This window comes from Prionailurus bengalensis, chromosome D3 (assembly GCF_016509475.1).
Source record: "Prionailurus bengalensis isolate Pbe53 chromosome D3, Fcat_Pben_1.1_paternal_pri, whole genome shotgun sequence".
Classification (NCBI taxonomy): domain Eukaryota; kingdom Metazoa; phylum Chordata; class Mammalia; order Carnivora; family Felidae; genus Prionailurus; species Prionailurus bengalensis.
In genome coordinates this window covers 44,501,133-44,517,530 of record NC_057356.1, presented here as the reverse complement: position 1 = coordinate 44,517,530, position 16,398 = coordinate 44,501,133, and the positions used below count along the sequence as shown (strand labels likewise).

Here is a 16,398-nt window from a genome sequence, read left to right as displayed (position 1 = left end):
ACCCTTTCCCTAGAGAAGGAGGAGGAGGGGAACGGTCTGTTGTTTTCCCGGTGCTTTGTGCCCTCCAGGCTTGAAAGCATCCTGGTGACGGTGCAGCCATCATTTCCCGTGGGGGCAGCGGTGTCTTTTCGGCAAGTTTTTGTTTACGAGGTACTGAACCCAAAATCCCTTTGGCTCTCTCCCTTTCCATCTGGGGCTTCTCCCAGGCGTCCCGACGCCCACCGGGCCTCGCCCGTTCCCCGCACGCGCGCAGACCCTGGGCCAGGGGCCAAGACTTACCCGTGGGCGCGCTATCCAGGATGCGCAGGTCGTAGGCCCCAGAGCAGCGGTAGTTGGCGGCGGTGCCGTTGTCCCACACCACCACCACCTCCTCGGGGCTCTCGAAGCTCCGGACCGTGCCCACATGGCCCTCGCCGCCGTCCTGCTTCCCCCACTTCCAGTCCGGGCCGCGCACCACCCGGGCCCCGACCCCTTCCACCATCACCCGGTTATTCCGGGAGTTACTCATCGGGGCCCGGGCGGTGGGCTCTCCCGCCGCCGCCGCCGCCGCCGCCGCCGGTGGGCCCGTGAGGGAGTTGGGCCCGGGCCGGACTCTCGGCGCCGGCGGGAGCGGCAGCGAGCCCCGGGGGACGTGGGAATAACTCACGGGGGCGGCGGCGCGGTCCCCGACAAGCCCACAGCCGCTCTCCAGCCGTCGCCGCCGCCGCCGCGCCCCCCGCTCGGACTGGAGGCCGGACCGCAGCGGCTCAGAGGCGGCGGCGGCGGGCGGGCAGAGGGGAGGGGGCCGTGGGCGGGGACTCCCCCGCTTCCTCCGGGCTCCCCGGCCGGGCTACAGCGACGGCCGCCAGGAAACCACGCTCTCCCCCGGCCGGGAGCGCGGGGAGCGCAGGGGGCCGGGGGAGGCTAGCCCGGGGGGGACGGCGAGGGCAGCGGGGAGCAAGCTTAACTGTCGGCCTTTTTTCTCCCCCAGCCCCTCGATCCGGGGTGGGCGCCCGAGTGCCGGCGCCGTCTCCTCCCCCGTGGGCAGTGGTGGTACCTCCCAGCGTCCGGCGAGCGCCCGGGCCCACGGGCCCCCTTCTCTGTGCCCCCGCGCACGCCGCCGCGCTCCGCCCCGCCACAGAGTCCCCGCCGGGCGAGAGCGGCTCCACATCCGGATACTGACGCACTCAAGACTGGAACAACCCCTTCTCTCACTAGGAGGGGAATCCTCAGCAACAGTAGGGCGGAAAGGGTTTTGGAGAGTCGCGCGACTGGGGAAAGAAAGGAGAAGAAAATCGATCCCTAAGCGTCTCTCCAGGGCCCGATGAGAGTGCGCATGCGCCTAGCCCAAAAAAAAAAAAAAAAAAAAGGAGGGGGGTGGCTAGACTGCCAGCCCAGCCAGAGGCGCTGGGAGGGGCGGTAAATGGGGTTGTGGCCTACGGGTGGTGAAGCGCGCCCCATTGGTTGTGAGAAAAGGGGCGGAGCAAGAAATCCGTCCCACTCACCTGGAGGTGGGGCTGGAGGAAATCAACCGAGACTGGGATCCGACTCGGGCGCTGAAGCTGGGTAGCTGTGAAGAGGTCAGTCTTAATCTTTGAATTCTAGTGTACCTCGGTGTAGAGTATGTGTTTGGGATTCCGTGTTGTTTTAGTCTTTTTTTAACAGGGTCGGAAATAGAATAGATTATAGCACAGATTAAGGGCGACCTGTATTTTTGTATGTGTAAATTGCAAACATTTCAAACCAGAGTGGGTGATTAAGGATGTACTTTTGGGGGGGGAGGGGGGAGCGGGACAGAGGAATAGAGAGACTCTTGCGAGGGGTGGGGCTCGATTCCTGAACCCTGGGATGAAATCAGAAGTCAGATGCTCAACAGGCTGAGTCACCCCAACAACCCTAGGGATGTATTTTAACCATTCGGTAGAATGGTACCGAATGTGAGCAATGTACAAAGTCCTTTGGAAGGTGTGTCTTGTCTTCAAGTGGAGTCAGGGTGCTAAGTAGACTCCAAACAGTACAAGCTCCTGGGAGAGTTTACATGCACCTTGCCCATTGATAACTCCCATCATTCAGTCCCTGAATGCAAAAGACAACCTTGAAAGGAAAATAAGAGGTCTGTAAGAGTGGTTTCTGGCTATTAGTTAAATGACATTATGGTGTGTAGGATTTTTGGGGCCCCTGGATGGCTCAGTTGGTTGAACATCCGACTTTGGCTCAGGTCATGATCTCGCGGTCTGTGAGTACGAACCCGCGTCGGGCTCTGTGCTGACAGCTCAGAGCCTGGAGCCTGCTGCTTCAGTTCTGTGTCTCCCTCTCTCTCTGCCCCTCCCCCGTTAATGTTCTGTCTCTCTCTCTCTCTCTCTCAAAAATAAATAAACATTAAAAATAATAAAAAAAATAAAACCCTTGTTTTTCATCCCAGCATAGAGGGATTGTTAGCGTAAATTATTGCTTTTCCTGAGAGTCATGGGAGCGGGAATACTCCCGCAGAATCAAATAATCAAAATCAAGTGGGCAGAAAGGGAGTGTGAAATGTGACCAATTAATTATCATGTAATCAAATAAAATATTCTTAATTTTTCACGTAAATAAAACTGAGGAAAATACAAATATGGAGTCCCAAAGGTCAAATAGAGCTAATTTGAGAGACTAAACAAAAGTTAAAATATTTGTTCAGAATAGGCCAACCAAATTTCTAGTCCATTTCAAAATATTTTGACCCCAGAAATTTTATTTTTTAATGCTTATTTATTTTTGAGAGAGAGAGAGAGAGAGAAAGAGTATGAGTGGGGGAGAAGCAGAGAGAGAGGGAGACACAGAATCCAAAGCAGGCTCCAGGCTCTGAGCTGTCAGCACAGAGCCCAACAAGGGGCTCAATTTCAAGGACCACAGAGCCACCCAGGAGCCCAACCCCAGAAATTTTAAACATGCTATTGCCAAAGCTACTTAACTGCAGCTGTTCAATTAAGGGCACTATTAATTATTCCTGCCTACCAACTCTTCCTTCTCTCTCTGGGATCTTTTCTGGTTTCATTCTTTTCATGATGACCAGTTAGATTAATCATTTAAATTAATAAATTGATAAAACAACTTTGGAAAAAATATAGCTACGATACAAGTTATACTTATGGTTGACTTTGTAAAGTAAGTTGATTAAAGGCCAATTTGTAATAGTGCAACCTTACATTTTACATCAAGCACAGTATATTAATAATGGCTTTCCACATATTTAATTGTATTTACCTCACTGTGGAGTTTTATACTTATTAAGACATAATAATCTAATATTTAGAAAGACTTTTGTTCTTGATACCAAAGATTAGTTATAATAACTTAGAATTTTATTTGCCCTTAAAATGAAAAAGATCTTAAGGAATGATCTAGCTTAGTGGTTTTCTTTTCTCTTCTCCCTAACTACTCCACAGACCCTATGTTCCTATCCTGTGCATTTGATCTATAAAGGGAGCTAGGTAGTGATACAATATAGCAAGGCTAGAGCTCACCTGTAATTTTCCCTTCCTCTTACCTTTGCAGGCCTCTACAGGAATTCATCAAAACCTCTGCAGTATAAGTAAGCGTAAGTATGAAACCTCAAATTAGCCCACTCCCCATATTTGATAAGAAGAAAATGAGGCCAGTGGAGCGCCTGGGTGGCTCAGCGGACTTTGGCTCTGGTCGTCATCTCACCACTCATGGCTCTCAGCTGTCAGTGCCGAGCCTACTTCAGTTCCTGTCCCCCTCTCTCTCTACCCCTCCCCAGCTGGTGCTTCCTCTCTGTCTCAAAAATAAATAAAAACATCAAAAAAAGTTTTTTTAATTAAAAATAATTTTTAAAAAAAGAAGAAGAAAATGAAGCCAGGACTGATTAAGTAGTAACTTGTCCAGTATTACAGAGGAAGTTAAGACATACAACTAAAACTATAATCTAATAATGTATTTCTCTTTTTAATGAGGGAATTTTTTTCATTTTTTTTTTAATGTTTATTTATTTATTTTGAGAGAGAGAGGCAAAGACAGAGGGAGAGAGAGAATCCCAAGCAGGATGCATAGTTCATAGATCATAGTTCATGAGATCATGACCTGAGCCGAAATCAAGTCGGTCACTTAACTGACTGAGCCACCCAGGAACCCTGTAGTATTTCTTTATGTTAAACACTGTCTTATCAATCCATCCTCTTATTAAATACATTGTGACTTTACAACACCATCATCTTGCTAATACTATTTCAAGATTACTCAATGCAGTTTGCCAATAGTCTCTAAATGGTTTTGATTATACATCCTTTTGGTTCAAAATTTTTGAACATGCACTTCTGATATATGTACTTATTTGCGTATAAATTATATATGTACTACCATGTTGTATGTATAATATAATTTACTTAATTGAAATTACAGACATACCTCAGGGATATTGCGGGTTTGGTTCCAGACCACCAAATTAAGCAAGTATTGCAGTGAAGTGAGACAAATGAATTTTTGGTTTCCCCATGCATATAAAAGTTATGTTTATACTATACTGTAGACTTTTAAGTGTGCAATAGCATTATGTCTAAAAAAAGTACATACCTTAATTTAAAAAGTACTTTATTGCTAAAAAAAAAAAAAAAATGCTCACCATCATCTGAGCTCTCAGGGAGTTGTAATCTTTTTGCTGGTGGAGGGTCTGGCCTCCATACTGAAATCTGCTGACTGATCAGGGTGGTGGTTGCTGAAGGTTCAGGTGGCTGTGGCAATTTCTTTTTTTTTTTTTTTTTTATCTTTTTTAAGTTTATTTATAAGAGGTAGAGACAGCGTGAGTGGGGGAGGGGCAGAGAGAGAGGGAGACACAGAATCCAAAGCAGGCTCCAGGCTCCTAGCTGTCAGCACAGAGCCCACTTGGGGCTCTGGGGCTCGAAACCACGAAGTATTAGATCATCACCTGAGCGGAAGTCAGCTGCTAAACCTACTGAATCACCTAGGCGCCTTGTGGCAATTTCTTAAAATAAGACAACAATGAAGTTTTATGTATCTACTGACTCTTCTCTTTCGCAAATGATTTCTCTGTAGCATGCAATTATGTTTGATAGCATTTTACCCACTGAAGTTCTTTCAGAATTAGTCAATCCTCTCAAACTCTGCAGCTGCTTTGTCAATTCAAGTTGATGTAATATTCTAAATCCTTTTTTTTTTTGTCATTACAACAATCTTCACAGCATCTTCACCAGAAATAGATAGAAAATTCTAGTTCTCTTACTATTTCTATCACATTTGCAGTGACTTCCTCCACTGAAGTCTGGAACTCCTCAAAGTCATCCATGAGGGTTGGAATCAGCTTCTTCTAAACTCCTGTCCATGTTGATATTTTGACCTCTTCCCATGAATTACAAATGGCATTCAGAATGGTGAATGTTTTCCAGAAGGTTTTCAACATACTTTGACCAAATCTATCAGGGTTATCACTATCTATGACAGATATAGCTTTATGAAACATATTTTTAATCATAAAACTTGAAAGTCTAAATTTTTCCTTGATCCATGAGCAACAAGATCAATGTTATATTAGGCACAAAAACAATATTAATCTCATTGTACATCTCCATCAGAGCTCTTGTATAACCATGTGCATTGTCAATGAGCAGCAATATTTTGAAAGGAATTTTTTTCTGAGCAGTCAGCCTCAACAGTAGCCTTAAAATAGTAAACCATGTTGTAAACAGATATGCTGTCATCCAGCCTTTGTTGTTCCATTTATACAGCACAGACAGAGTAGATTTAGAATCATTCTTCAGGGAGCTAGGATATTCAGAATGGTAAATGACAATTGGCTTCAACTTAAAGTCTCCAGCTACATTAGCACATAACGAAAAAGTCAACCTTTCCTTTGAAGCTTTGAGGCTGGGCATTGACCTCTCTTTAGTTACGAAAAGTCTGAATAGCATCTTCTTCCAATAGAAGGCTATTTTGTCTATATTGAAAATCTGTTGTTTAGTGGAGCCACCTTCACTAATGATCTTATGAAGATCTGAACAACTTGCTGCAGCTTCCACAACAGCACTTGCAACTTCACCTTGCACTTTGATGTCATGGAGACAGCTTCTCTCCTTAAACCTCATGAGACACCTTATGCTATCTTCAATTTTTTTTTTTCTGCAACTTCCTCACCTTTCTCAGCCTTCATAAAATTGAAGAAAGTCAGGACTTTGCTTAGGATTAGTCTTCAGTTTAAGGGAATATTGTGGCTGGCTTGATCTTCTATCCAGACCACAAAAACTTTCTCCATATCAGCAATAAAGTGGTTACACTTTCTTATCATTTATGTGTCCACTGGGTTAGCACCTTTAATTTCTTTCAGAAACTTTTCCTTTACATTCACAATTTGGCTAACTGGTGAAAAAAGCCTAGCTTTCAGCCTATCTCAGCTTTCCACCTGCCTTCCTCACTAAGATGAATCATTTCTAGCTTTTGATTTAAGTGAGAGGTATGTGACTCTTCCTTTCACTTGAACACTTAGAGGCCATTGTAGGGTAATTAACTGGCCTAATTTCAATATTGTTGTGTCTGGGGGGGAATACAGAGGCACCTAGTAGAGGGAGAGAAATGGAGGAACAGCTAGTCAGTGGAACAGTCAGAACACACACATCATTTATCGATTAAGTCCACTATCTATTTGGGTGTGGTCCATGTGGTAACATCAAAGGTCACTGATCACAGATTACCATAACACATAATAATGATGAGGAAGCTTGAAATATTGTGGGAAGTTCCAAAATGTGACACAGAGACATGAAGTGAGCAAATGATATTGGAAAAATGGCACCAAGGGACTTGCCCAGCATAGGTTGCCACAAACCTTCAACTGAAAAAAAAAAAGCATTATCTGTGAGGTGTAAAAAAGTAAAGTGCAATAAAACGAGGTATGCCTGTGTATGGGGATAAGATATATAATATATGGAAAATTTTTGCCTACTTTCTTTCCTCACTCCAATATCCCTAGATGTAAATTTTTTTAATGTTTTTATTTTATTTTTGAGACAGTGTGCAGGGGCGGGGAGGGACAGAGAGCAAGGCAAACAGAGGATCTGAAGTGGGCTCTGTGCTGACAGCAAACAACCCAATATTCAAGAACTGCGAGAGCATGACCTGAAGTCAGATGCTTAACCAACTGAGCCACCTAGGCACCCCCACCCCCCGATATGTTTAAATTGTTATTCCTCAAAGTAGACACATTCCACTTTGGAGACCACTGTGTCATATATGTGTCTGCCATGTTTAGAACACAGTTATTTTGCATATATGTTTGTTTATCTGCCCATTTGTTCAGAAATACTTAGGGCCATTCAAAACTAGTAAGAATTTTATTCCAACCGTAAGTAAGATATAATAAGTAAATCCTTGCCCCAGAAATAAAGTGGTTTCATTATTCACCTATTATTCTACTACTATGAACGAATTTCTGGCTGCTTTACAAAGTCTACAAAAATGTACAATATTTGGAGAGTAACTTTACTAGAGTAACACTGTCTGCTATAACAAATAGACCCAAAACTTATAAAGACTCTAATACAGTTAAGTTTTATTTCCCATTCAGGGGTGCCTGGGTGGCTCAGTCAGTTAAGCATCCAACTTCGGCTCAGGTCATGGTCTCACAGTTCATGGGTTCGAGCCCTGCATCAGACTCTGAGCTGACAGCTTAGAGCCTGGAGCCTGCTTCAGATTCTGTGTTTCCCTGTCTCTCTCTGCCCCTCCCCCGCGTGTGCAGGCTCTCTCTCTCAAAAATAAATAAATATATTTTTTAAAAGTTTTATTTCCCATTCATGTAATAGTTGAACATTTTCCTCCATGTGGTGATTTGGGGACTCATGCTGCTGTTCCATGATCACCCTAAGGTTATCTCTTATAGCTGAAGGAAGCAGGGAAAAGTACAGAGAGGGTCATACTCACTTCTCAAAAGTTTTGGCCCCAAAATGGCACATATTACTCAGTGACGTTCCATCATCTAGAATTCAGCCACATCTAATCAAAGGCGGGGGAGTGGGGACTGTAGCCTAGCTGTGTATCCAAGAAGAAAAGTGTATCATTATCCACTTAGGAAAACATAAATCACTCCAAATATTCAAACGGTAGGAATTTAATACAGCAAATTGTTTGCAAAAGTGTCAGAAAGGCTGCAGAAGCAAAGAGAAATTAATGACTATGTGAAAACATGACCTGCCCCCGTAGGATTAAAGGAGAAAAAGAGAAAATGATATTACCTAGGACCTATAATCACTGTGCCCTTGAGCTGCTGATGTTGGAACTTCTGCTGTTTCACAGTAAGCCAGGAACCCACACTCACACTGAAGCTGCAGGAGACCAGCTACCCAATGTTGCCTACCACTGTCAAAGTCAGAGCTCCACGAGTGCAGGCAGGGCACCCACTACTGCCGCAGCCTCTGGAATCGCCCTGCCTGAGTAGGAACCCAGAAGCTGCAGGAAGCTCCAATAGAATCAAACAAAAAATGGCTTCTCCTCTCATCAGTTTGTCTGTCATTGGTCTCCCACAAATAACAGGAATATTCTACTCTTCTGGGGACTCAGCACCATTCTCACGGTTCCTCCATATTTAAACTTCACATAACAAAGAAATAACATGCATCTGCCTGGGAGAATGCAACTATGCCACTTAAAATGTAGACACATTCACCTTCTCTCTCTCCCATAAACAAAAGTCACAAAAGTCCTATTCATTACCACATACATATCTGGAAGATATTAATTCCATTTCTGATTCAGCCACAATCTCTCCTGGATGCCCAGTAACCTACTTTAAAGTTAATAACCACCAACAAAACTGACATGTTTTGCTAGACTGACCAAGAAAAAAAGAAGACTCAAACAACCACCAACACTCCATATATAAAATAATAGGAGAAAGGAGAAGGAGGAGTACAACTGATACTATGCATAATAAGTGCTCCATGTTGTATTATGTTCTCCAAAAGGATGTGTTGAAGTCCTAACTCCTGAAAAAAGAGTCTTTGTAGATGCAGTCAAGTTAAGATGAAGTCATACTGGAAAAGATTGGGTCCTAAATCTAGTGACTGGTGTCCTTAAAAGAGAAGGGAGAAGTAAATTTGGACACAGACATAAGAAGGCCATAAGATAAAGAAGGCCAGATTTGAAGGGGTGCCCTATAGGACAAGAATGCCAAGGATTGGGATGCCTGGGTGGCTCAGTCAGTTGGGGAGCTCTTGATTTGAGCTCAGGTCATGATCTCATAGTTTCCTAGGTTCGAGCCCCACTTTGGGCTCCATGCTAACCACATCGAGCCTGCTTGAGATTCTCCCTCTCTCTCTGCCCCTCCCCTACTTGCACTCTCTCTCTGTCTCTTTCAAAATAAATAAACTTAAAAAAAAAATGAATGCCAAAGATTGCCAGCAAGCACAAGAACTAGAAAGAAGCAAAGAAGTCTTCCATGGAGCCTTCAAACAGAAAGCATGGCCTTGCCAACACCTAGATTTTGGATTTCTAGCCTCCACAACTGAGAAGGAATTTCAGTTGTTTTAATCTACCAAATTTGTGGTAATTTCTTACAGCACTCCTAGAAAACTAACAGAAATAGAAAGAAAATAAGCATAGCTGTTACTGTCCTCATTTCTGTTACTGGTCATAAGGCCATAGTTGATATTTATAACTCTCTCTTTTCAATACAGAGCCAATATTTACTTTTCCCTCACCCAGCACATCAACTGATTGGAGTCCCATACCTGGCAGGTGGTCCAAACCTTTATTCCTGAAAGACTTTATTCTCAGTCCTTAGTGGGTTGTTGTAGTGTGATAGTTAATTTTGTGTGTCAACTTGACTGGGCTACAGATTACCAGACATTTGAGCAAACATTACTCTAAGTATATCTGTAAGATGTTTCTGCATGAGATTAACATTTGAATAGGTTATGAGATTAACATTTGAATAGGTAAACTCTAGGTAAAATATAGCAGATTGCTCTCCCTAATGTTGGTGGGCCTTATCCAGTCAATGGAAGACCTAGATATAACACAAAATCTGAATAAGAGAGCACTCTTCCTCTTCCCATTACTTGAGCTAGAACATTGTTTTGTTTTTCTGGCCTTTGGACTCGGCCTGAAACAGCAGCTCTTCTTGAGTCTTCAGTCTGTGTGCTTTGAGAATAGAACTTACATCATCATTTCTCCTGGTTCTCAGGCCTTTGGACTCAAACTTACACATCAGTTCTCTTGGGTCTCCATCTTGCCAACTGGAGATCTTAGGACATCTCCATAATTGTGTGAGCCAAATCCTTATGATAATTCCCTTTATACACACACACACACACACACACACACACACACACCCTGATGGTTTTGTTTGTCTGGGGAACCCTAACTAATGCATATAGTCTACCATTAAATTTTACTAGAACAATACTAAAATGAGCCCCATAGAATTTCCAGATTGCAAACATAGTCCTTTCTTAACCTTTTCTGTATCAGGAATCCCATTTCCACCTAATAATTGGGACCAATCACTCAATCAATACAGTAATTCTTTTCTTTGCCTGTTGGTTTAATAGCTTGAGAAATTTAAAATGTTCACGGGGCCCCTGGGTGGCTCAGTTGGTTAAGTGTCCAACTTCAGCTCAAGCCATGATCTCACGGTTTGTGAGTTCGAGCCCTGTGTCAGGCTCTGTGCTGACAGCTCAGAGCCTGGAGCCTGCTTCGGATTCTGTGTCTTCCTCTCTCTCTGCCCCTCCCCTGCTCACACTCTGTCTCTCTCTCTCAAAAATAAACATTAAAAATTTTTTTAAATAAAAAATTTAAAAATTTAAAAAAATAAAATGTTCAAATGGCAGCCCCAGCTACCAATTCACTGGAATTATTATCTCTATTGTCTGATGGAAACATTCCTCACTTGGAAAATACTTGCATTAAACTAGTAAAATATAAAGTTGTAAAGATAGAAATCAAAAAGCTTTCGTATGTCAACCACCCTTTGATTCCTGAATCTATCAATTCTGACTATGGGAATACCATATATTGGTCACCTGTTCAAAGCCTATATCTCAGTTGGTATTTCCTGGTCAGGAATTTAGTTTCAACCACAATTCAGAAGCAAACAGGAGCTATTTCTCAAAGGGAAAATAGTTATTGGTAGAAGAGGGGGCATAATTTTCCTCTAAAATCCTAGAGTTTTGCACTGGGATTCTACTATTCAGCATTTGACTGGATCCATATAGTATATATGTCACAGATATTAATAACATTGTCTGTCCTGGGTCATATGGCCCACATGGGCAGAGAAGCTTGCCCTGCAGCCTAGGCCTATTGCAGAATCTTCTCTTGCTTTGGGACCTACTTGAAACTGGTTTAAGGGACAGAGCAATACAAATGTGATATATCTTGCCTCTAAAATCCAAACAGGCCCAAGTGCTTTATTTCTTTCTTAGCACCTAAAGGTGCAATTTGTCTCTTATTTCAGAAAGGATATTCTGATATGGTCCATTACTACTGGACTCCTGGCAACTTCACCAAAGTGGTAAGACCTAAATTTTCTGGAAGAATATTTCCCATCCACTGGCATACATGTGTCTTACTACTACATCTAGGGTTCTTGACACTTCTAGCCCACCAAATCAAATCAATGTAATGTTACAATTGTAATGGAGCCTCTGCAAAGTATGACAGAGAACAGGAGACTTTACATAGCCCCAAGGAAAGACACTGAAAGTATGCTGCTGCTACTTCTAGGTGAAAACAATATGTTTGTGATGCTTTTTGTCAAGTGTTACTGAGAAAAAAGCACTTGCCAGACCAACAACTGCAAAAGCTAGAGCTGCATGTTGATATGCTCCATTAAAGAGGCCACATATAAAACATAAAAATAAAGAGGACACATCTACAACAGTAGCTATAATTTAGTCACTACCTGATTACATTTACAATAACGTGTGTTTATAAAAATACACAAAAGCCATCATCCTTTACAGGCTAAATAGCAGGTTAAATAGGGAAGTGATAGGAATCACTATCTCTGTATCTTTCAAGTCTCTGATGTAGCTCTAATCTCTGCAATCCTTCCAGAAATGTGGTAATGCTTTTGGTTTATTTGTTGTGGTAAGAAAAGGCAGTTACAGAACTTCCATCAAGACTTTTTTTTTTATCATTTATTTATTTTTGAGAGACAGAGAGAGACAGAGCATGAGCAGGGGAAGGGCACAGAGAGAGGGAGACACAGAATTGGAAGCAGGCTCCAGGCTCTGAGCTGTCAACACAGACCCCGACACGGGGCTCAAACTCACAAACCATGAGATTCACTACAGTGAACCTGATGATTCACTACAGTGTCTTCGATCAAGGAGAAGCTAGTCTCCTCAGACATGGAAAGAAGGAGTGTTTTGGGTTGGCAAAGAAGTCTCAGGGGAATGAAATACTACTCTTCCATGAAAAAAGAACAAAATCGGACACTTAACCAACTAGCCACCCAGGCACCTCTCCATTAAGAATTTTTACTATTTATCAGGGAAATACAAATCAAAACCACACTCAGGTATCACCTCACGCCAGTCAGAGTGGCCAAAATGAACAAATCAGGAGACTATAGATGCTGGAGAGGATGTGGAGAAACGGGAACCCTCTTGCACTGTTGGTGGGAATGCAAATTGGTGCCGCCGCTCTGGAAAGCAGTGTGGAGGTTCCTCAGAAAATTAAAAATAGACCTACCCTATGACCCAGCAATAGCACTGCTAGGAGTTTATCCAAGGGATACAGGAGCACTGATGCATAGGGCCACTTGTACCCCAATGTTTATAGCAGCACTCTCAACAATAGCCAAATTATGGAAAGAGCCTAAATGTCCATCAACTGATGAATGGATAAAGAAATTGTGGTTTATATACACAATGGAATATTACATGGCAATGAGAAAAAATGAAATATGGCCTTTTGTAGCAACATGGATGGAACTGGAGAGTGTGATGCTAAGTGAAATAAGCCATACAGAGAAAGACAGATACCATATGGTTTCACTCTTATGTGGATCCTGAGAAACTTAACAGGAACCCATGGGGGAGGGGAAGGAAAAAAAAAAAAAGGTTAGAATGGGAGAGAGCCAAGGCATAAGAGACTGTTAAAAACTGAGAACAAACTGAGGGTTGATGGGGGGTGGGAGGGAGGAGAGGGTGGGTGATGGGTATTGAGGAGGGCACCTTTTGGGATGAGCACTGGGTGTTGTATGGAAACCAATTTGTCAATAAATTTCATTAAAAAAAAAAAGAATTTTTACTATTATGTTTCACTCCATAGATCAGAGAGCCAATATGCATATTCTTCCGGTTGCCAGGTATGTCTGTTCCAACTACGCATTCAGAAATCATACAGTGTACTAGAGCCAAAACTGGATTAACCATGAGACCTTCATGACAACCACTCTGACCAATGGATTTTAATGGCTTGAGTGCCCACAGAGATTGGCATACTCATAGCTAATACATAGGAACTTCTAAAAGGGAAATTTCCTTTCTCTCATGCCTCTTAACTCTGGAAAATGTCAGCTGGTTCCTTTTGTGGAGGAAAAAAAGGGGGAGGAAGAGTTATAGGATAAAGTTTTAGCTGTGTCAGAGTCTATTCTCATGAAGACCCAACCTCCTCTTCATTCAAGGTCCTGGCTTCTATTCCTACACTGAATAAAAGTCTATGGCTCATGTGGTGACTCAAAGCAGGCCTCTGTCTAGTAGAACTAGAGTTTTTCTGATTGTATAGATCAAAAATTACTTAAGTAAGATGCCCATCTATTTAATTCACCATGATTAATTGCCACTACCAAAGACCTATGTAAGTTAAAACATTCTGATTTCCACTCTAGTCCTATTGCCCTTTTCAGTAACTGTATTCACCTAGTCTCTGATGGTTAAGCACTGATACCTGGCCTCTGTTACTCTGGCATGAAATCCAGGAACCCATTCAATGGTGAACTCTCCTACCATCATCTGTGATATGCAGACAGCAGCTCGCAATGAGCTTTTTAATGATGCTGGTGATCGCCTCCTCAGAGCAGTTCTCAATGTCTTAGTGAAGAGTGTCCTCTGGGACAACTTTTCCTACTCCTGAAGCTTTTGGGTTCCTTCCTTGAAATTATACCAAGGAAAGTGACATCTAAACCTACTGAAAGTAAGCCATCATTCAGTCCATTTTTCAGTCATCCAAACTGCTGCTTGAGCTACACATTGTATCTGAAAACTCTGGTAAATGTTCCCCTGTTGATCATTTCAGCCCAGTCCAATGTTAAGTTCTGTTCAAAATCAGCACTTACAGAATTCATTCCCAAACATATTCTCATGTCTCTGACAATATAAATTTCCAAATTCTTGCATTTCGGGTGGGGGAGGTTATAATCTATCTTCTCCCAGATCAGACAAGGAACTGCTTGCGATGATTCACTACAGTGTCTTCGATCAAGGAGAAGCTAGTCTCCTCAGACATGGAAAGAAGGAGTGTTTTGGGTTGGCAAAGAAGTCTCAGGGGAATGAAATACTACTCTTCCATGAAAAAAGAACAAACTTATTGCACACAACAATTTGGATGGATCTCAAAGTGTTACATACTGTATAATTCCATTTATACAACTATTTTTGCAACTTATATGAGCCTTAAACTATCTTAAAATAAGAAAGAAAGAAAGAAAGAAAGAGAAGAGAAGAGAAGAGAAAAAGAAAGACTGGGAAGGAAGGAGACCCTAAGGTGGACATAGAGGTTCAAGTTTCTCAGATTTATCTGAATTCACCCAAATGCCTGCATTCTTTTTTTTTTTAATTTTTTTTTCAACGTTTTTTATTTATTTTTGGGACAGAGAGAGACAGAGCATGAACGGGGGAGGGGCAGAGAGAGAGGGAGACACAGAATCAGAAACAGGCTCCAGGCTCTGAGCCATCAGCCCAGAGCCTGACGCGGGGCTCGAACTCACGGACCGCGAGATCGTGACCTAAAATGCCTGCATTCTAAGTCTCAGAGCACCACTTTCTCCCAGTCTATGCCCCAGCTTTTGCATAGAGGGGATTCTGGGCCCTCAGTGATATCATTGCATGAGTTAACCAACCCTGATGCTTCCTTGCTTCTCTGCTGCTAGACTTGTTTTATGTAAAATAATATCCTCTTGTTTAGTTACCTTTGCTATTTGAAGCTGAGAGAAGTCCTGATTCAAACTCTTGACTCATAATTAGATATTTTTAATATATCCTAAATGCATAGGTTTGAGAAGTGCCAAAAGTTGGTGTCAAAGGAGTCACAGCAAACACCTGTGGCCAAACTTGTCAGAAATGCAAGCATATTGGAGGCCATAATCTTAGACGTGTGTGACAGTCTGGCTCTCGAAGGCACTCTGCACAGAAGTAGGGACAGTATCAGCCCCCCTCTACCCCTTGCCTGTCAGAATCTATCTGGGAACTTGCATCATCAAGAAGTGGCAAGCTTGTGTCTGCCCCACAAATTTGTACCAGCATCTCAGATCCCAACCAACAAATAGCACTTCTTTTCCTTGTCCTCCCAAATTAGATTCACCAACAGTAAGAACTTGAGTGATACAACAAGACTTGTGAAATCTTAGATTTGTTTTTTGTTTTTTACCATGAAGACTTTATAGAACGATTTTTCCCTTCTTGTTGGCATGTGGTCAGACACTCAACATACAAATTTCAGCAATTCCTCATGTTACCATAAACCTTGTGAATGCTCCCAGTCATTCCATCACAGAAAAAAATGCGAATTGGCAGAGACCAATTATAATTCCTAGTGCCAAACTGTACAAACTTACTTTCATCTATAACTTCTCTACTTCCAAGATCTGCCACACTTAACATTTCACTGAAATATTGTATCAAGAAGATGAAAAAGTTCTAGAGATGGATGGTAGTGATGGTTGCATACCAGTCTGAACGTAGTTAGTGCCACTGAACTGCACACTTAAAAATGGTTAAAATTATAAATTTTATGTTATGGTTGGCCACCAAAAAAAACAATAATTACAATCTAATTCAGCAATTCCATATATATATATATATATATATATATATATATATCCCCCAAAGAAATGGGGAGAGGCTGTGGGGAGTTGGGCAAAATGGGTAAAGGAGAGTGGAAGATACAGACTTGCAGTTACAGAATGAATACGTCATGGGAAGAAAAGGCATAACATAAGGAATAGTCAATGATATTGCAATAGCAATGTATGGGGACACATGTGGTGTACACTTATGGTGACATAACATAATATATAAAATTGTGAAATCACTATGTTTTATACCTGATTGTAATGTAACATTGGGTCACAGGTAACATTTGTGCCAACTATACACAGATAACCAAAGAAAGAAAGAGGGGCGCTTGGGTGGCTTAGTCAGTTGAGTGTCTTGACTTCCACTCAGGTCAGGGTCTCACGGTTCATGATTTCAA

At 42.3% G+C, this 16,398-nt stretch overlaps 1 protein-coding gene across 1 annotated transcript in view; it reads right to left on the bottom strand.

The window, feature by feature from the left end:
* MIB1 (MIB E3 ubiquitin protein ligase 1) overlaps positions 1 to 508 on the bottom strand; it is a 128,517-nt gene extending 128,009 nt beyond the window's left edge. Inside the window, exon 1 of the mRNA XM_043558442.1 lies at positions 280 to 508. Coding sequence (XP_043414377.1) covers positions 280 to 508 — 229 coding nt within the window. The remainder of the gene's footprint in view (positions 1 to 279) is intronic.
* Between the last annotated feature and the right edge of the window lie 15,890 nt (positions 509 to 16,398).